The sequence below is a fragment of the Abramis brama genome, assembly GCF_963993115.1.
Source record: "Abramis brama genome assembly, chromosome: 4".
Lineage (NCBI taxonomy): Eukaryota > Metazoa > Chordata > Actinopteri > Cypriniformes > Leuciscidae > Abramis > Abramis brama.
The window spans coordinates 2,517,778-2,539,200 of NC_139966.1; the positions used below are offsets into that span (position 1 = coordinate 2,517,778).

General features: G+C 40.6%; 3 protein-coding genes across 4 annotated transcripts in view; all 3 read right to left on the reverse strand.

Moving 5' to 3' along the window:
• The window catches only part of LOC311081541 (protein NLRC3-like), a 96,948-nt gene that overhangs the window by 55,179 nt on the left and 20,346 nt on the right, over window positions 1–21,423 (reverse strand). The gene's annotated exons all lie outside the window — the stretch shown is intronic.
• LOC311081548 (piggyBac transposable element-derived protein 4-like) lies at window positions 513–5,820 on the reverse strand. The gene is made up of 3 exons (XM_084112099.1): window positions 5,758–5,820; window positions 5,405–5,473; window positions 513–5,187 (listed from the first exon to the last, which is right to left on the reverse strand). The coding sequence occupies exon 3, from the start codon at window positions 5,100–5,102 to the stop codon at window positions 3,606–3,608; it is 1,497 nt and encodes a 498-aa protein (XP_083968225.1). The 5' UTR covers window positions 5,103–5,187; window positions 5,405–5,473; window positions 5,758–5,820; the 3' UTR covers window positions 513–3,605.
• LOC311081554 (piggyBac transposable element-derived protein 4-like) lies at window positions 16,804–19,440 on the reverse strand. 2 transcript variants are annotated; one of them, XM_084112107.1, is made up of 3 exons: window positions 18,863–19,440; window positions 17,567–18,524; window positions 16,910–17,458 (listed from the first exon to the last, which is right to left on the reverse strand). In XM_084112107.1, the coding sequence occupies exons 1-3, from the start codon at window positions 19,104–19,106 to the stop codon at window positions 17,431–17,433; spliced, it is 1,230 nt and encodes a 409-aa protein (XP_083968233.1). In that variant the 5' UTR covers window positions 19,107–19,440; the 3' UTR covers window positions 16,910–17,430. The 2 variants fall into 2 exon arrangements, with proteins under 2 accessions (XP_083968232.1, XP_083968233.1); XM_084112106.1 differs by having other exon boundaries at window positions 16,804–18,524.

Below are 21,423 nucleotides of genomic sequence, written 5' to 3' on the forward strand. Positions count from 1 at the left end.
TCTGTCAGGGGATGTACCAAAATAGGGGGTGTTAGGGTTGATGACAAACCCACACACTTGAACTTCATTACCAGTGATGACAGCATACTGGGCTGCAGCGGCTGTCTCAAGCTCCGGGCCTCTCTTCATGGCTTTTGTCATAATGTTCTTCTTCTTCCTCTGCATGATGGTGGCAAGTTGTTCAAAGTCGGCTCTTCTAGAGAATATTCTCTTGAAGGAGGATGAGGTTAGGCGAAAAGAGTGGACATGATGCCAGATAGTGTTGCTACTCTGCTGTCTGGTGTTTTTCTCAAGTGCCTCTGCCTCAGGTTTTGAGACTACCATGGTATTGAACCTTTCCATCTGCACTTCATTAAGGACAGTACAGAAAGAGCCTGGCTGTGGTGGCAAAGGGAATGCTGGGAAGTCAGTGGAGTTTGATTGGGAGGATGCTTGTGAAGTGTTGTCCAATAGTGGGAGCTGTATGCAATGAAGGGGGAAAAAACATTTATTATTTACATTATGTTTCCTGTTTTTTTTTTTTTTAACTAGGCCTTTTAATAATTTCATTGTTATGTTTTTACACAGAAAACAAGATTCACACAGCAGACCAGATTCACACAGAGGATCCACACCAGGATCGCACAGAGGACCAAGAGGAAGAGGAAGTAAATCGATTAGAGGCAACTTGCCGATAAAGAAAAAGAAAATGCCTTGCTGAGGGAAGAGATTAAAATTATCAAGCATCCTACTCGTGCTTATGAAGCTGAGGCAAAACTTTGATCTGAAAAAGCTGGCCTTCAAATTTCAAGTTCCAGAATGAACTGTTAGTACTTTATTCAATTCATGGATTGATTTCATGTATGGTAGACTAGGCAACATGTCTATTTGGCCACACAGGGACAGCATAACAGAACACATGCCTGACAACTACAGAGCAGAGTTCCCAACAACCTTTGCAGTTCTTGATGATACAGAGATTAAGATACAGAAAAACCAACATCACTGTTACTTCAAAGTCAGACTTACTCAAACTACATATCTGCCAACACACTTAAATGCCTTATTGCCTGTGATCCTCATGGCGCCATTATCTTTGTATCCATACTTTACATGGGATCAATCTCAGACCAAGAGATATTTAGACAATGTGGAATCAAAGATTTACTGAAAGGTCTGCTTCAGTGTGGCTACCTTAAGGCAGGTGACGGGCTCATGGTGGATAAGGCAGGTGACGGGCTCATGGTGGTCATCTTTCTTATTGAGAAGGATGTAAAGGAGCTTGGGCTTATTTTGAACATTCCCCCCTTTGCCAAATCAAATAGTCAGATGCCAGCTACAGACGTTGAGATGACAAAGAAAATAGCCAAACACTGAGTACATGTAGAAAGAGCCATAGCCAAAGTGAAGAAATTTAAAATGGTTTCTGGATGGATCCCTAATGTCAGGCTTGGAAACATAAATCAGGTATGGTTTGTGGTCTGTATGCTGTCCAATTTCCAGCCGAACATTATAAAAGCATAGGATCCAGCTCACTGATCTGTCTGTACACACAGCTAAGATAAGCTCCTGAATTTCAATGTTTTTATGTTTTAACTGACATGGTTGATAAATCAATTACTGTGTTGTTATTGTGAATGAAATCAAATGTATGTTGGCTATGTGACTGTAATAAAATGTCTCCCTGCCAATGATAAGAAATGAGTCATTGTGACGTCCCTGAGTCTCCTGATCCCATTGGTCCTGGACGTGGGAGTTCCTGATTGGTCTTCCTCATCCTAATTGATAATCAGTTGTGTATAAAAGAGTGCTGTGTCTTGTTTAGAGGAGGCACTCCATGGGGATACTCTCCTCATGAGTGGCTCATTGTGTTTTGCTTACACATGTTGTCAATATGTTGTTTTCCCTTAACCCTAGACTTTTGTTTATTATTATTATTATTATTGTTACTGTTTGTGATATGTTTAACTCAATAAATCTTATTTTTGAATGAACATTTCTGTTTGATCCCCCTTTTATGTTATGGCTTGAGCTGGTCGTAACATAAAATTGGGGGCTCGTCCGGGATTTGCTGCATGTGTAAGTAAATACATTAATGTCCTTAGTGTGTTTACCTTTTTGGAATGAGTAGACTTCAGGTATTTAGAGTGTTCTCAGCTGGGTTAAAATCCTTCCATCGAGACACTGTTTGTTATTTTTTTTGTTATTTTGCCTTTCTTATTTTTGAAGGTTATTCTGGGCGGAGGTTTTAAATCTCTGTTGGGGTACGCTTCAGGCTTTTGGTATAAAACGCCAATTGTCCATGAGTTTAGCGTTTAAATACCACCCCGAGTCCGGTACACCTTTGAAGATTAGTTAGGTTTAGTTAGTGTTGTTTATAGTTAGGATCTGGAGTCTCTCATTTTTCATTTAAGGTAACACTTTGTTGTTTTTCTGTATCTCTGCGTATTTGAAGCCTGCTGAGTATGAGGATAATTTGAGCGATGACTTTCGGTAAGTCTTTATTTATCTCATAACCAAGGTGCGGGTTGAAGCTAGAGCGTGTATGTGTGACAATTCCGGGCGAAGTGGCTGATGGGATTTGTAGTTCTAATGCTCTAGTTTAGCGCGGCGTCTCACGCGTGTTGTTTTTGTTTTGCTATTGTGTTTCTCTGCTGCATCTTTTAACAGATATGTCGTCGGTAATTGAGGATTTCTTCTCATTTCCTTCGGAAATTCTATTGGAGAGATGTACGAAGGACGAGTTGTTGCAGATTGCCGAGCGCTTTGATGTGGAGGTAACGAGTAATGATAAGAAGCTTAACCCTCTGGGGACCAAGCTGTTTTTGGGGTCGTTGAGATGTTCTGACATGCTCTGACATTTGTGCTTTTTTCAGTTATTTATAAACATGTTAATGGCAAAGGTGTAAATTCACTCTATATAGCACAAACAGGCCTACCATAATATGCGAGCAACGTGTATGTAGATGTTTGTATTTTTAAGAGAATAATGTTTATGCGTGGTTTTTGGAAAAAATTAAAATGAAAGTTGCTGAATTAAGACCACAAAACACATATTAAATATGTGTCCACAAGACTTTTGATTAATTGATGTTGTCCCTTTGAGTTCTAGCTTCAAAATGATCTGAAAATCATCCTGCCTAATCTTTCACATAAAACACAACATTGATTTAAACATTGTAAAACAGTTTTTTTGTCAGAAGAGGTTTATGCGTGGGAGTGGTAATGGGTCATCAATATTAATGAGATTCAGACCAGGGGTGTGACATAGACGCTCCCCCAAGTGCTAATGGGCCATCAAGTGAGGCAGCCTTAAAGAATGAGGAGATTCAAATGTTTTGTTTTTCAATCTGTTTTATTGTAATTTTGTAAAAACAAAAGGTATCTCACAGTAAATGCTTATGCTCCGTTGATGCGAGCTCTAAGCAAATCAAATGTGACCAAAATAAATAATCAGTCGGCTATAAACAAAGCAATTGTGAGCGATAAATAAACAAAAGTAAAGGCAGTTCGCTATCCTCGCAGACCACGCCTGCTATGCTAGCGGGCTAAGGCTAGTAGCGGAAGTTTGGAAAGGTGGATATAAGTAGTGAAATCAAAGCAATCCGATTGTTTTGAGAATACAGTTACATGTCTTGGTGCCATTTCTGAAAACAGTTCCTGTTCAACTGAAGACACAAGTGAACATTACATGCCTGGCATTTCCAAGGTGTGTCCTGCCTTTTACCAAGCTGTCCTTTGCAAAGCACACAGATCTTGCGTCCAACTGTGCAAATGTTCTTTGCATCTGAGATCAGCTCCACTCCTGGAACCGGCACATGGTCACTACTGGTTTGTGTTGGTGCTACTTTCTGTGACACACCACAGAGCTCTGCAATAAGCTGTTCCATGAACTGTTTATGGGTCATGTTACCAGATAGCTCTTTGTGGATAAGGAAAGCATTGGTGGCAGCAATGTCCAAGAAGTGTAGAAAGATCTTTCTGTACCACTTCATTGTTTTGTGTTGTGCAGTGTAGTACTGTAAGAGTTGATCGGACAGGTCAACACCACCCATGTGTTTGTTGTAGGCAGTCACAGGTGCAGGACATGGAAATGTCATTGTCCTCCATGTATCTTGTGTTTTCACCCTCCTCTGCACAGTCTCACCAGTATAAGCAGATTGAATGGTGGAACAGACAGATACCTCACGTGTGTCCATCCACTTCACAAATACAAGAGGTCCATCCCGAATCCACCTGATGGATCCCCTGGCAGATTTTTTTGAGAGTGAATTAGTTGTATCACGTGGGCAGTCCTTCCTGTTGTCCCTGTAAGTCCCACATGCACCAAACTTCATTGCAAACAAGTCTTTTAGGAGCTTTGGGCTTGTGTAAAAATTGTCCATGTACACATGGTACCCAGAGCCTAAAACTTTACAGTCTAAAAGAGATGTTACAGCATCATATGACAGTCCATGGCCTGTGGGAAAGTTGTTCTTTCCTGTGTACACAGAAAAGTCCAAAGTGTATCCATTTGAGGAGTCTGCAAGAACAAACAACTTGAAACCCCATCTGGTTGGCTTAGCTTTCATGTACTGTGTCATACCTGTGTGTGCTTTGCATGCCACCATTCTTTCATCCACAGCTAAGTTTCTTCTAGGATGATAGATGGATTTACAAGCATGACGGATAGTTTCCATGAGAGGTTTGACTCTGAAAAGACGGTCATGTTCAGGTGTGCCCCTCTTTCTGTCATTCTCCTTATCTGCATCTGGGTGACTCATGTGCACATTCCATGAAATGGTGCGGTATCTCTCTCTTGCCATGATTGTGGCAGGAAAAGGCAAAGAGAAAAGACTGTCTTGCCGCCAGTAGTCCTTGATGGAGCTGACCTTCACCATGGCCATGTAAAACACCAGCCCAATGTAGCGGTACATCTCACTGATGCTGACATCAGTCCATTTAAATTTGCGCCCCTTTGCAATTGCACCAGCAGCCTGAGCATTGGTGTTGTGGCACAGAGTTGAAACTGCATTCTCAGAAAAAAACATTTTGAAGAGAGTCTGGGGAGTGTGTGTGTCAGCAGAACTCAGCTGTGGTCCAAGTTCCCGGGCAGGCAGGAATCTCAGAGTCTGTGGAACCATATCAATGTCAGTCTCTGTTTTCCATGACAGAGTGGACTCCTTGTTGCTCGTCTGAATGTTTGTCTTGGCCCTCTTTGCCACATTCCTATAAAAATAATAATATTAATAAAGGTTAATAAAGGTTGATCAAAGTACTATCAGCATGTCAGGGCAGGGCAATCAGCATGTTGATAAAACAAAAAATATATAAGCTCTTTTATATTAACATTACCAATCAATAATTGTAATATTGTGCATGCATAACACATTTTTTGCAAAGCCACAGTAGTAGGTAAAAAAATAGTAGATAAATATGTACTTACTCTTTTTGATTTCCGTTGCTGCGTGTCCTGCGAGTTGCAGTGGAAGGCGAGAGTGAACAAGCTACATTCCTTTTAAAAAAAGTTAAAAACTGTTATTATCATATATTTTACAGAGTACTATTCCAGCACATGCATAACTGATGGACATTTAGCAATGCTGATAAAGCAACACAATATAAGCTCTTTTATATTAACATTACCAATCAATAATTGTTATATTGTGCATGCATAACAACACATTTTTTGCAAAGCCACACAGGCACATATAGGCTACATTTGTATCATCACTAAGTACTGTATATAAACAAAAATGTAACTAACATCTGTAAAATAGTAGGTAAATATGTACTTACTCTTTTTGATTTCCGTTGCTGCCTGTCCTGCGAGTTGCAGTGGAAGGCGAGAGTGAACAAGCTACATTCCTTTTAAAAAAAGTTAAAAACTGTTATTATCATATATTTTACAGAGTACCATTCCAGCACATGCATAACTGATGGACATTTAGCAATGCTGATAAAGCAACACAATATAAGCTCTTTTATATTAACATTACCAATCAATAATTGTTATATTGTGCATGCATAACACCACATTTTTTGCAAAGCCACACAGGCACATATAGGCTACATTTGTATCATCACTAAGTATATAAACAAAAATGTAACTAACATCTGTAAAATAGTAGATAAATATGTACCTACTCTTTTTGATTTCCGTTGCTGCGTGTCCTGCGAGTTGCAGTGGAAGGCGAGAGTGAACAAGCTACATTCCTTTTAAAAAAAGTTAAAAACTGTTATTATCATATATTTTACAGAGTACCATTCCAGCACATGCATAACTGATGGACATTTAGCAATGCTGATAACATAAAACATATGTAACATCAACCAATCTCCAAAAATAAATAATAAAGTCATACAGGCTCATATTATTAACACTAAGTATAAACAAAATGTAACTAACATCTGTAAAATAGTGGGTAAATATGTACTTACTCTTTCTGATTTCTGACTGTGTTGCTAAGCGCACTCCGAGTTGCAGGCGGACGTAGTGATGACGCTACATTCCTTTTAAAAAAGTTGAAGAATTTTATTACATAAATATAACTATAGTAGAATTAGTCTATAATGAATAACTGATGTAAATAATTTTAGACGCGTGCCATAAGCCTATATGCGTGTCAATGGGCCATTACCGGAGAGGCACACCGCAAACATTAGCCTAACACATTTGTGCACTTCATTAACTGGGTATATTTACACATTTCAGCACATTTACACACATTTACAACTGATATTTGCGAGCATGCATCGTTAATGATAATGAGGCAGCATTTATATAGTCAAAATATAATCTAAACACCTACTAGGCCTACTTTCTAAATTCTATCTTTCATACATAATGATCTAAACATATCATTTAGGCTACACATACAAATACAAATTTCCTAACCAAGGGGTGTAGCATATGTACACAAAAAAAACAAAACAAAACATTTTTGACGTTGAAATGGTACGAGATATTAAATTCATGGTATAGATATGCACTTTCATTAGATCGTGTTGAATATAGGTAGATATCAAATGTCAATACTCTGGATGGCAAGTCCACCCAGTATAATATGTAAGCTCATGTTTTGAATAGCTTGTCAACTAATGCAAGTAAGAATAAATACTTACTCATCCGAAATTCTATCCACGGCTGGATCAAGACGCTCTTCAAAATACAAACGGTCGTCATCAGAGTAGTCGCGCTCCTCTTCTGATGAAAATGTGGACTCTTCGTCGCTAGTATCCAGGACGAACTGAAGGGCTTCCGCACCGGTGTACCGTGTCATCTTCCCAACGCGCAGGTGACTGAATGATGAAACTTGAAGCTTTTAATGCATTTGCTTGGGGGCGTTTACCTGTTTTGCATAGACGGCTTAACACATTATCTTATGAATAGCGCGCTCCGTGAGTAGGCGTGAACGAATTAAAGTCAATAAGCTCGTAATGAGCTCGACTGGAATCGCTCTCTTTTTATACAGATTACAGAAGCTGATAATATTTGTTTTTTATATAAATTACTTCATTTAAAAGCTGCGATCTCAAGCTTTATGCCCGTGGGTCTGTTTGCCTGTTTGACTGAATTTTCGCGGAGTTATAGATCATTTTCGAACGCGTTTCAAACGGGAGTTTACTGACAGAGAGAAGGCAGAAATCGCATCATGTTAAAGTTTCTTTATTTGTCAAAAAGCAAAACACTTTATTTTTATTGTGAATATACAGAAAAAAAATAGAAACTGAACAGGATCGATTGATGTATTACACGAAAATGAAAGATCAAAATTAACAGAGCATTTAGTGTTTATTTTCATTGCTAAAAAAAAAAAACGAGCAAAACGCGCGGGCGCGTTTTTGGTCCCCAGAGGGTTAAAGAAACGCTGTTGAAAGTTGTGAAAAATGCACTTTTTGAGCGGGGCGTTTTAGAGGTAAGAGCTCAAGATATTGATCCTGAAGAGTCTTTAACCTCTCCTCTTTATGCTGCCGATCGAAATGTGAAGTTTAGTGAGATGTCTTTGCAAGAGAAACAGTTAAGTGTTGATACGGAAAAACTACGTGCTGAGCGTGATGCTTGTGCACTGAAAGAACGTGATTTAGAAATGAGAAAATTAGAGTTACAACAGAAACTTGAGTTACGTAAACTGGAGTTGCAATCTGAAAGGGAGGAAAGAGATTTTCAGTTGAGGAAATTGGAGTTAGAATTGCACGCCCAAACACCACGTCGCGCATCGTCTGTTGAAACCTTGTTTACTGCACCTGTTTTTGATGTTTACAAAAACATTAGACTTGTGCCACTGTTTTTAGAGAAAGAAGTAGAGAAGTATTTCCAACATTTTGAGCGCGTTGCTGAGTCTTTGAGATGGCCAAAAGAATTTTGGACCTTACTGTTGCAATGTGTTTTAGTAGGAAGAGCTCAGGAAGTTTATTCAGCGCTGACTATGGAACAAAGTGGTGATTATGAAATCGTTAAGACTGCTATTTTGCATGCTTATGAACTGGCACCTGAAGCATATCGCCAGAAATTTAGAAGTCATTTTAGGGTTGAAAACTGTTCATATCTTGAGTTTGCCAGAGAGAAGGAAAATTTGTTTGACCGCTGGTGTACTTCAGTAAAAGTGACCACCAAAGAACAGCTTAGAGAATTGATTCTTTTAGAGGAATTCAAAAACTGTGTTCCAAATGCTGTTGCTATGTATCTCAATGAGCATAAAGTCAGTAAAATGTCAGATGCTGCTCTTATGGCAGATGAATTTGTTCTTACTCATCAAATTGCTGTTAATCATTTTAATGATTCAAGTAGATCTAAGTTGAGCGTTTCTGTTAAACCTAAAAAGATGGTTTCACACCAGAATGCGGTGTCAAATTTTCCTGATAATACTTCCGTTACACGTATGAAAGGTGTGATGGTCTGTTTTTATTGTAAGAAGCCAGGACATAAAATCTCAGACTGTATGGCTCTCAAAAAGAAAGAGAAATGTGTTAAACCTGTGGGTTTAATTTCTACATCGAATGTGAATCATACTCCTGCTCGAGTTAACAAACAGATTGAACAAGTAGATATCACTGAGATGGAGAGTGTTAAACATAGTGTTGATTTTGCACCATTTATCACCGAAGGGACCGTGGCTTTGCCCAATTCGGATGAGACTGTACCTGTACGCATCCTACGAGATACTGGGGCGGGGCAATCCTTTTTGTTGGAAGGACTTTTGCCCTTGTCTGAACGTACTGATACAGGAACACATGTACTGGTTAGAGGACTTGAGATGGCGTTTATGGAAGTTCCACTACACCGCATATATCTTGATTCTAAACTTGTGTCAGGTGAGGTGATAGTTGGAGTTCGTGCTATGCTTCCTGTCTCAGGTGTCACTTTCATCCTTGGCAATGATTTAGCCGGGGGAAATGTTTGGGAAAAGTCAGACACTGGGGTTCCACCTATAGTAGCTTCTGCTGTTGATAAATTAGATGGATCTTCTGACTGTCCTAATTTATACCCTGCATGTGCAATAACTCGAGCGATGGCTAAGAAAAATCTGCCAGATGAAACTGAAAATATTCTCTTTGATACTTTTATCGTATCTGAAAATTCCTCTCAGCCAGAATTAAGTACTGTGTGCACAGATGTGATTCATGATCCACATGCTGTTGATGACCATAAGTCTGATCCTCTGTCAGAATGTCCATTTATCTGTGATGACCCTGTTAACACATCTTGTTCTTTATCTCCGCTCTTTAGTGTGACTCGAGATGATCTTATCAAAGCACAGCGGGCAGATGATACTCTTCGAGAATTGTTCTCTTTAGCTCGTGAACAAGAAGACAAGACTTCATCTCCCTTCTATTTTTTTCAAGATGGTTTGCTTTATAGACAACAACCTATGAGCTTTGACTTTTCACTCGATCCTAGGATCCAAATTGTGGTTCCACTTGATTTCCGTCAAGACCTCTTAAAACTATCACATCAGGGCATGACTGGACATATGGGGGTACGAAAGACCTATGATAGACTTTTACGAAAATTTTATTGGCCTAGGTGTAAGCGAGATGTGATTAATTATATACGTGCATGTCATACTTGTCAAATGACAGGGAAGCCAAATCAAAAGGTTCCATTAGCTCCTTTACAACCTATTGCTGCAGTTACAACACCTTTTGCACACTTGATTATTGATTGCGTTGGTCCTTTACCGCGATCTAAGGCTGGACATGCATATTTACTTACCGTAGTGTGTCAGACTACACGTTACCCTGCAGCTTATCCTCTGAGATCCATTACTTCCAAAGCTATATTAAAAGCTTTAACAAGCTTCATGTCAATTTTTGGCATTCCGGAAACTATTCAGTCTGACCAGGGTTCAAATTTCATGTCCCGAAACTTTTCTAAGGTCATACGACAACTTAAAGTTAAGCATAATATCTCAAGTGCTTATCACCCGCAGAGTCAAGGATGTTTGGAGAGGTTCCATCAGACTCTTAACCCTCTGAGGTCTGAGCTGTTTTCTGGGCCCTGGAGGTGTTCTGACATGCTCTGACATTTCTGGTTATATCTGTTACTTGTGACATTTTCATGGCTAAAGTCTAATTACACTGTATTCAGCACAAACTCTGCTACAATAATATATCAACAGCATGTATGTAAAAGTTTGTAGTTTTGAGATAATGACATTTATGCGTGGTTTTTGAAAATACAAAAAAAAATTCTCACTGAAATAAGGCCATGAAACCCATACTGATTATTTCTTCACAAGACTTTTGAAAATTGTATGACGTAGCCTAGAATATTTGCTGCAAAACTATGTGAAAATCACCCTGACTGCTCATTCAGATAAGACAATATATTGATTTAAAATTTTTACAACGTGTTTTGTGTGAAAAAGCCTTATGCGAGAGCTCATTAATATGTAAGCTTTTCTCACCTGAGAAAGACAAAGAACCTCCCCTAACGGCCCTATTAGGAGCTATCAGGCCCCTATCATTCTGAGCAACCTTGCACAATAATATTCCCCATATATCTAGCAACAGTTCAACTGCAACGTGACATTTATGCAACAATAACAAACTAGGCTATGTAAGAATTTCTTACCTTATCTTTCTTGTCTTCAGATCGCGTTCTTCTTCTTCTGAGGTAGCCTAAATCCAATGTAAGCTCAGGCACGTCTTTCAAACTCGACGAAAAGTGAAGTGAAGTGTTTTGTTGTTGAGGTAACGAGCGCGTTCGCGTTCCATGTGGAGATTTGCATGTGAATATCTTTTGCGCGAGTAGGCGTGGCCAAATTAACTGTAATGAGCAAGCGTTTGAGAAGCTGGACATCTTGTTGGTTTTATACAAATTACGTAAACAGAGAATATTTGTTTTCGTTTTGAATCCGATTATTTAAAAGTACACACTTAAATGTTTATAAAGGTATATGGCTCATAAATGTGTGACAAGTATTCGCTGAGTTTTGTTTCAGTTTATAGACGTGCTCAAGAAAAAAAAGTTCACCGCGACAGAGAGGCAGAACGCACACCCTGTTTATTTTCTTTATTTTACAAAAGCACAATGTTTTGATTTGATTGTAAGTGGACACATACAAAAGGAGAAATATCACAGATTCTTTTTTTATATTTCTTTTTTCTGTATGACCATAAATGATGGAGTAATTTAAGTTTATAGTGCTACAATGTGGAGAAAATCCGGCAAAACGCGCCCGCGCGTTTGCCGACCTCAGAGGGTTAAGTCACTTTTGAGGTCGTATTGCGTTGAGCTTGACTGTGACTTGGAGGAAGGTCTACCATGGATGTTACTCGCCATTCGTGAGGTGGTGCAGGAGAGCATAGGTTTTAGCCCTAATGAGTTGGTGTTTGGACACACTGTTAGGGGCCCTATTGCTGTCTTAGCAGATGAGTGGACGAATTTTGATTCTCCTGAGAATGTCTTAGACTATGTAAGTAGTTTCCGTTACCGACTGTATGAAGCGAGAGCTATTGCTCTACGGAAGTTAGCCAAATCTCAGGGAAAGATGCAGAGGTTGTTCGATCGTAAAGTCAAATCCAGACAGTTTCAAGTAGGTGACCAAGTGCTGGCATTGTTACCTGTGCTGACTACTCCTTTTCAGGCTAGGTTTGCTGGACCGTATACGATCGCGAAGAGTTTTCCAAATAACAACTATTTATTAAATACACCCGATCGTCGAAAGAAAATACAGGTGTGTCATGTTAATTTACTAAAATCTTATGTGACTCCTGTTCCTTCTCTTTTTGTTGATGTTGTGACAGCTACTGAGACCGCAGACACAAGTGTTTCGGAAACATCTATAGAGGCGGAAGACCATCTAGAAGTGGTGAAAGGTCCCTCTCGAGGAGAAGTAGAAGGCCGGTTGAATAATTCTGAGATTCTTGTTAACTTGGCTCACCACTTGTCTCATCTGTCTGAGTCAGAGAAGGCTGATATAATTGAGGTGGTAAGCTCGTTTCACTCTCTCTTTTCTGATATTCCGACTCGAACTTCTGTCGTTGAGCATGATATTGATGTGGGCACGGCTCAGCCAGTGAAACAACATGCATACCGTGTCAACCCTATCAAAAGGAAGTTACTTCAGAGAGAGGTGGATTATTTGCTTGATCATAACTTGGCGGAACCCAGTTTTAGCTCTTGGAGCTCCCCATGTATTTTAGTGAGTAAACCTGATAGTTCATATCGTTTTTGTACTGATTACAGGAAGCTCAATTTTTTGACAAAACCAGACTGTTACCCTCTACCAAGAATTGATGACTGCGTTGACCGTGTTGGCTCTGCACAATTTGTGAGTAAATTCGACCTCCTGAAAGGTTATTGGCAAGTGCCATTAACATCCCGTGCTAAAGAACTATCTGCTTTTGTAACACCTGATAGGTTTCTGCAGTACACAGTCATGCCTTTTGGCGTTCGAAACGCTCCCGCTACATTTCAGCGGTTAATAAATCGAATGTTGTCTGGGATGACCGGTTGTGAAGCTTATCTAGACGATGTTGTTTTATACAGTTCTTCTTGGTCGGAACACCTTGATCAAATTAGAGAGCTTTTTGTGCGTCTAGCTAAAGCCAACTTGACTGTCAACCTTGCCAAGTGCGAATTCGGAAAGGCTACTGTGACGTACTTAGGAAAGGTAGTGGGCAGGGGTTGTGTGAAGCCGATTCACGCTAAAGTGAATTAAATCTGTAGTTTTCCCAAACCAACTACCCGTCGTGAGTTACGACGATTCCTTGGGATGGTGGGTTACTACAGGGGGTTTTGTCATAATTTTGCAAGTGTAGTTGCCCCTCTGACTGATTTGTTAAGCCCTAAGAGACCATTTCAGTGGTCAGAGCAATGTCAGTGTTCCTTTGAGAACGCCAAATCCTTATTGGCAAATGCTCCGGTGTTGGCTACTCCTAATTTTGAAAACCCTTTTCTACTTGCTGTTGATGCAAGCGCTTATGGTGCTGGTGCTGTTCTTCTACAGGAGGATTCTAACGCAATCGAACATCCAGTCAGTTACTTTTCAAAAAAGTTCAATCGTCACCAACAAGTGTACTCTACAGTGGAAAAAGAAGCGTTAGCCCTTATTTTAGCCGTTCAACATTTTGAGGTCTATTTGAGCTCTGTATGTGGTCCGATTACAGTATACACCGACCACAACCCGTTGACTTTCTTAGATCGCATGCGCGGTAAGAATCAGAGAATAATGAGATGGAGCCTTATTCTTCAACCTTTCCACTTACAGATTAAGCACATACGTGGCAAGGATAACATAATTGCGGATGCTCTCTCGCGTATGTAGACTGTCCCAGTAGTGTCTGGTACTTTTCTTCTCTCTCTTTTCTTTCTCCTTTATCTCTCTCTGATATCCTAGGGCCCAGGATTCCGGGAGCGAAATGGAGTGAGATTTATTGAGATGAGTATTAAATGTTGGATATTCACATTTAAATGATTATTTTGCATCAGTTCTATTTTTGTTATTTCTGTTTTCTTTTGTCGGTTCTTTAGAGAACCTCCTTTTGGATTGGGAGGTGTGACGTCCCTGAGTCTCCTGATCCCATTGGTCCTGGACGTGGGAGTTCCTGATTGGTCTTCCTCATCCTAATTGATAATCAGTTGTGTATAAAAGAGTGCTGTGTCTTGTTTAGAGGAGGCACTCCATGGGGATACTCTCCTCATGAGTGGCTCATTGTGTTTTGCTTACACATGTTGTCAATATGTTGTTTTCCCTTAACCCTAGACTTTTGTTTATTATTATTATTATTATTGTTACTGTTTGTGATATGTTTAACTCAATAAATCTTATTTTTGAATGAACATTTCTGTTTGATCCCCCTTTTATGTTATGGCTTGAGCTGGTCGTAACAGTCATTATCTTTAACAGTTTTACATCTGCTTTACCTGGTAGCTCAAGCCACTTCCAAGAGGGTACTTCTCCTGACCTATTACTACATCTGTCGGGGGTTTGCTTGCTCCAGCATCCAGCAAAGCAAGCCGGCGCGTTTGTCGACCTCAGAGGGTTAAAGGGTAACTAAACCCCTGGTCAGAGCCTGACTCCACCCACTGTCAATATTTGAAAAATGCTAGAAAAGTGGGCAGACCCCAGCGGAGATAGAGGGGACGAACCGTGAGCGGGGGGGGCGTGCACCTGAGACCTGCTGTCAGACTCTAAAATGGAGTTTGCTCACAGGGTCGCAAGACGACGTAAAGTACATGCATCTGATGAGTTTTATCAAGTTGATATCAATAGCGCGCGCTCTCTATATAGGCATATTCATATTTTGCCGCTATGTGAAAAAATCCAGCAAAATGCGCCGACGCGTTTGTCGACCCCAGAGGATTAACTTTAGCCTAACCATAAATTGTGATTAAAATATATATGATCACTCACATCAAGACGCCGCTGCGGTGGTGGAGTCCATGCAGGAGGAGCAGCGTTTGTCACTGCGTCGCTTTTTGTGTGGAGAAGCCCATTTCCACCTCTATTGCGTTGGAGAAGCAATCCCGCGAAAATGCAGGTTTCACACTCACGGTCTTCCAGGCCAAGTGCATGCAAACACTGGTGCCTATTTTCCAAGTCTGCTGGAAAGTTATGCAGTCCAGCAGTGCTGTTGCAACCAGCAACCTAGTACGTACCCTCCTGACCACTGTACACAGATAAATCTACGCTAGCTCATACCAAGGGCGTGGTGAGCTCGCACCAGGGGCGTGGTAGAGCTGGAACCTGCTTACGTCACCTGCCACCTTTTACGTCACTTGCCAACAAACATCCAATAGGAAAATTCAACTGCAGTAGCCACCGTTCAAACTTAAGAGGGCAGCACTCAGACGTTTTTACACCATATATTGTAAAATTAAAACACTTTATACCCAAATGTCAAAAAAGTTACTCGAATCAATGAACAGCACTAATAAAGCCTCATTCTTACAGATCATTAAATAAAAAAAGTTGGTTTAGGGTTTAGTTACCCTTTAACACTCGTCACACTCACTGAAGACTCCTTCCTAAAATCAATACACATCTCCTTTGTTTTTGAAATATTTAAAGGGGGGGGTGAAATGCTATTTCATGCATACTGAGTTTTTTACACTGTTAAAGAGTTGGATTCCCATGCTAAACATGGACAAAGTTTCAAAAATTAAATTGTACGTTTGAAGGAGTATTTCTGTTCCAAAAATGCTCCTTCCGGTTTGTCACAAGTTTCGGAAAGTTTTTTTCGAGTATGGGCATGTGTGACGTCAGATGTAGCGGAATTTCCTTATATGGGTCCTAAGGGCACTTCTCCGGAAGTACGCGGGCGCGCGCGCGCAACCGTAGACCAGAGAGAGAAGAGAGCGAAAGCAGTACGCCCATCAAAGCGCTATGCTCGGCTTTAGGGAAGTCAATGTCACCAAAGAAGTGGGTTTTTGGTTGCCAGGGCAAGACATCCCTGCACAGATTCCTAAAGAACCCAGCGTTAAGAGAACAGTGGATGGAGTTTGTTTTTTCTGAGCATCAACAGAGGTTGCGCAAGACTGTTTGTTCCCTGCAATTCGACGATGATTGTTTTATAAACAAAGCCCAGATCGACGGATTTGCAGATCGTCTAATGCTTAAGGATCGAGCAGTCACAATTATAAAGGTTCGCGGTCGTGCGTTGGAACCGCAGGCGGTGAGTAAAACTGTTGAACAAATGTCTCTGTGTGTTGTTAGCTCGGCGCGTTAGCACAGCTTTAGCTCCGCCCGCACGGCCCGCCTTCAGCCGCTCGGTTTTTTCCAGAAAGACTCGGTACAGCCTATCTTTCTTTTATAAATATAATAAAACTAAAGACTTTTTGGAGATATGAAGGATGCAATACTACTCTATAGGTACTCAAGATTAACAGGAGATTGAGTGAAAATGAGCATTTCACCCCCCCTTTAACTTAAGGTTTGGCATGTCACACCAAGAAATAAATTCATTTAAAACAGGTCCATGACTGTCCTCCTCCCCCTGAAGGAGACTAACTAATGCAGTATCATCTGCAAATTTGATTAGATATCTCCCTGAATAGGCACTTATACAGTTGTTTGTGTACAATATAAACAGTAGGGGTGAAAGGATCCAACATTAGTAATTTGTTTCTCCGACAGTGATTCACCCACACTCACTTGCTGTACTCCGTATCTTAACACTAGAAGTCCCAGAGAGCAGCCATTTGGCTTTTCTACCTATAAAACCCGCAGGACAGCCGATGGGCTGGAAGGCTTTAGGCTAATATCCTTAATCACCTGTGAACGGTTGCTTTTGTTATGTAAATAATGTGGGGCCATGCTGAGCCACTTCAAGGAAACTTGTGTTTCACTTTGCCATCTTAGGGAGAAATCAACACACATGTTTGTTTTTTCCTTTGTTGCTGAGATTTATTGATAAAAACAGTACAAAATAAAATAGAAACCAACCATTTGTACACATATTTACAAATATTATTAAAAAGTGAGTGAGTACATTCCAGCAATCACTCACAATCCTGGCACTGCCATGGTATCTCCCGTCTGCATTTACCACATGTGTATCTGTAGCAGTGAACACATCGCACAGTGGCATGATTGTTCTTGCATTGGTGTTTGACTTGACACATGGCTCTTTTTCCAGGGCTAGGTGTGGAGGGTTGTGTCCGAAGCAATTGTTCTTTTCTTGCCTTCTTCGCACACATATGAGAGTTAGCCAACTCTCTTGCAAGCTCCACCAGGAAGTCCACCCGTCTTTCCTGCCTTCCGGTGCATGCTTGATACAGCACATGTGCATTCAGTGCTGCCATGTCAATCATGTTATAGAACACGGCAACTGGCCAGCGCCGTGTCCCTGTTCGGACAGTGCACTCCCGCACCATCTGGTCCATCACATCCACGCCGCACTTTGTGGTGTTGTAAAGGGTGACAGTGTTTGGCTTCCTTTTGGTGGTATTATCAGTCTGAATCACGCTGTGCATGCTGCTAAGAATGTAGACGGTCTTCTTCCGTTTGGGCGCATATGCCGTCAGCGTAGCAGCAGTGGTTGAAAACACCTAATAAATAAGATAAATTGTTATTTTCATAGCACTTTTACACACAATGACACACTTGGCGGTGTTGATTCTAAAAATTAGAAACACAAACATAGAACCACAAAAGACCTGCAACATATCTGAGTGGTGAATTCATTGCGATCTGTGTGTCTAGCGGATTGAGGGATTTCCCGGCGAATCTTGTTGACTGTGCCGAGGATGGTGGTTTTCCGGCTAAGAAGTTTATGCGCAAGTGACAGCGATGTGAAGAAATTGTCCGTGGTAACATTTCTGCCCTTGTCTAGGAATGGTTCCATCAGCCTCATCACTACATTTTCAGACAGTCTCTCTCCACTGGGACGACTAGGGTCCTTGCCAAGATATGGGAGGACATTACAAATGTACTTGGATTTTAGGTCGCAAGCCACCCAAAACTTGATCCCAAACTTGTCAGGTTTAGTTGCAATATACTGCAGGAAACAGCAGCGAGTCTTTGATGGGAAAAGCTGTTCATCAACGGTGATATGTAGACCAGGGTTGTAGGACGTGATGCAATTGGTGACAAATGATCCCCACACACTGGAAATTGCAGCAAACTTATCAGTCTTTGCTCGATCCCTCCGGGTGGACCTGTCATCAAAGCGTAGGTGTCGCATGATGTCTTGGAAGCGGTTTCGCGGCATTGTTCCAATGATATGTGGGTTTCCCAGGTTTGCTGACCAGCAGTCACGTAGTGATGGAACCTTGGTAAGCCCCCGCAAGATGACAATTGCAATAAATGCCATTAGTTCAGGGAGGGCCATGAACCAATGAACATGCTCCGTTTCCTGTGCATGTTGAATAGTCCATTCTTGAATGCTATGAAGCATGTCAAGAGTGATGAAACACAGGAAGCTCTGAAGGCGACTCGAGATACTTTTCCTGGCCTTAGCCGTTGGCTCTCCATCTGCAGCGTACGCTTTGATTGGGGTGAAAGGGAGACGCATCCCCACCTGTTCTTCACGCCACACTGTGCCATCTTTCGCTGTCTCTGTCAGGTCAGTCCCCAAACGGGCTCTCTTTTTTGGTTGAGGAGCAGTCTCCTCATCTGCAGTGTGAACAAATTCAAATTGTGAGCAATGGAAAAGTCAAATGATATCACAAATGCATGCATAGATACTAATAATAATTCCAGTATCTCCTTCTCTGTATCGAAATCATGTCTGAAATATCTTCCTAAATAAAAAGATACAACTAAAGCAAAGAAACAAGTAATAATGTTTTGCACTTCAGATGGCAGTGAATGTCTGCTAAGTAGTACAAACAAAAAAGTGGACAATACAAAAAAGGCAGAGTAAATATTTATGTCACTCCACTCTGCTTTTTTGGTGTTTTCCACTTACTGGTTTGAAATGAAATAGGAAATAATATGAAATGAAACTTAACCTGAAGACAGATCAGACAGCTCTGAGTCCGAATCCGGCTGTAGTTCTATGTCTTCTCCATCTGAGTCACAAGGGTTTACTTCACTCAGGATAATTTCCAAGGCCTGCCGAGTGGTGAGTCTTCTCTGCATTTTCTTTTCTTGGAGAGGAGGTTCGTACACCACAGAATTCTTGAGGGCACTGAAGTAGTAGGCTATGTGCAGTGAGATTTTATCCACCTCAGCACAAAAGGAATTACCTCTCATTTGAGAGCAAGCTGCATGCAATTAGATGTGCTAATTCATACCTGTTTACACCTGGGCAAGACCTTACATGCCAATGTGAGACATGGTCAATCAAGTTCTCTGCTTTTAACAGCCCTCCCTCCCCCACACATACAAACAAGCCACCAGCAACCATTCACACACACCCCCCAACCCCCCTGCAGATTGCTCAGGTAATGACCACATTTACACATGAATTGATGCTAATGATAGCCAAAAGACTAGCCAGTTAGCATCCACTTGGCTAAAGGAGGGTTACAAATCTCTGGGACTTCTAGTGTTAAATAGTCCCGCAACCACAGAATCAGTCCTCTATCTCAGTGGTTCCCAATTCCAGTCCTCGTGACCCACTGCTCTGCACATTTTGTATGTCTCCCTTATTTAACACACCTGAACCAGATCATCAGCTCATTAGGAGAGACTCCATGAACTGAACTGAGTGTGTCAGATAAGAGAGACATACAAAATGTGCAGAGCAGTGGGTCACGAGGACTGGAATTGGGAACCACTGCTCTATCTAGATTAAACTCTATGGCTAATCTTTCAACTAACACAGATGGCATTATGTTATTACAAGCTGAGGAAAAGGCAGCAAATAGGATTTTCACGTGATTTTTGGAACATTCAAGATGTGAGCATACAATATGCAACAATGTTAAAATTGTAAGGAAATATAAAGTTAATCTAAAGGCAAAGTCTTTCTTCAATTTGCTTGTTCAAATTGCTTCATTAAAATGAGCTTACAACACAATTGCTGTACATTTTGTCCAAACTTAATTTGGTTGTGTTCAATCTGCTTAAATATATGTAAAATTTAAGTTTACTTAATCCGTTTGTGTTGGATTACATGAATGATTTGTGTTGCATTAACTGAAACTGGGCGGTGCTAAGTTCCCAGCATGCTTTGCATATAGCTGAATTAAGTAAGGGTTAATGCCCGACGCGGTGTCCATTGTCAGGTATTAATGGACGACGGTGAGGCGTGAACCGTCCAACGCGTAGCGGAGGTCCATCTATTGCCTCCGCCGAAGTCCATATATACCTGACAATGGACACCTCAAAGGGCATTAACCCGCTTATACCATGGTCACTTGCCAAATAACACATTTTTAAAACATTAGTTTATATTTTAATTAGTTTTACAATCGAAATCTAAAGTTTTTACAAACAATAACTTGGTTTCCCTGGTTACGCCTGATGGTTTATTTAGCAACCAGAGATATTTATAGTCCGCTCGATTTATAGTCCGTATAGATACTTTGACTGCCTGTTACTATGGTTACTCACAGCTGATGTAGCCAGCGCATTTATTTATTAATTTCGAACAGTAAACAGTCAGTTTCACCAGATCTCTTTTACTAGGTGTCCTCTATCACTTTTTAATGGACACCCTGCAGCCAATCAGAATTGAGTATTCACCCAGACCATGGTATAAGAGAGAATAAATGTTGAGATTAAGTGTTATTTTATGTGTTTTTGGGAAAATGAGAAAGGAGGAAGACTTGATAGTGTGTAATTGTGTTTAGTGTTCAATTACATTGGAATTATTAGAACCATTTTAATTACAGTGGGTTACCATTGTGGAGAAGAGTGGAGCATTTGGTCAGGCTGTGGACTGATTCAAATAAGTTCTACTACTGTGGCTGAAGGAGCATATCAATCTTAGCCTTTAAGATGTTAATAAGTGCTCTTATTAGTTAACCCTCTGGGGACCAAGCTGTTTTTGGGGTCCTTGAGATGTTCTGACATGCCTTGACATTTGTGCTTTTTTCAGTTATTTATAAACATGTTAATGGCTAAGGTGTAAATTCACTCTATATAGCACAAACAGGGCTACTATAATATGCGAGCAATGTGTATGTAGATGTTTGTATTTTTAAGAGAATAATGTTTATGCGTGGTTATTGGAAAAAATAAAAATGAAAGTTGCTGAATTAAGACCACAAAACACATATTAAATATGTGTCCACAAGACTTTTGACTAATGGATGTTGTCCCTTTGAGTTCTAGCTTCAAAATGATGTGAAAATAGTCTTGCTTTATCGTTCACAAAAAAAAAAATACATTGATTTAAATGGTGTAAAACAGGTTTTGCTTGGAAAGCCAATATGCGAGGGGGGGCGTGAAGGAGGAGCAGTTTACACCTTAGATTACAATGTCCCACCCACTCTGCATAATGACTCTGACTAATGAGCCATTCATTCAGGTGTGACACTGACTGAGCCACAATGCAAGGACAAAAGATGTATTTAGACATAATATGATTCAACATATTCCAGTCGATTTTTACTCATCTCAG

Coding starts and splice junctions, on each gene's coding strand:
- LOC311081548 (XM_084112099.1), bottom strand. CDS start 5,102: ATGGTTCCACAGACTCTGAGATTCCTGCCTGCCCGGGAACTTGGACCA.
- LOC311081554 (XM_084112106.1), bottom strand. CDS start 19,106: ATGAGAGGTAATTCCTTTTGTGCTGAGGTGGATAAAATCTCACTGCAC. Junction 18,525..18,862: donor GCTGTCTGATCTGTCTTCAG/GTTAAGTTTCAT, acceptor TTCACACTGCAG/ATGAGGAGACTGCTCCTCAA.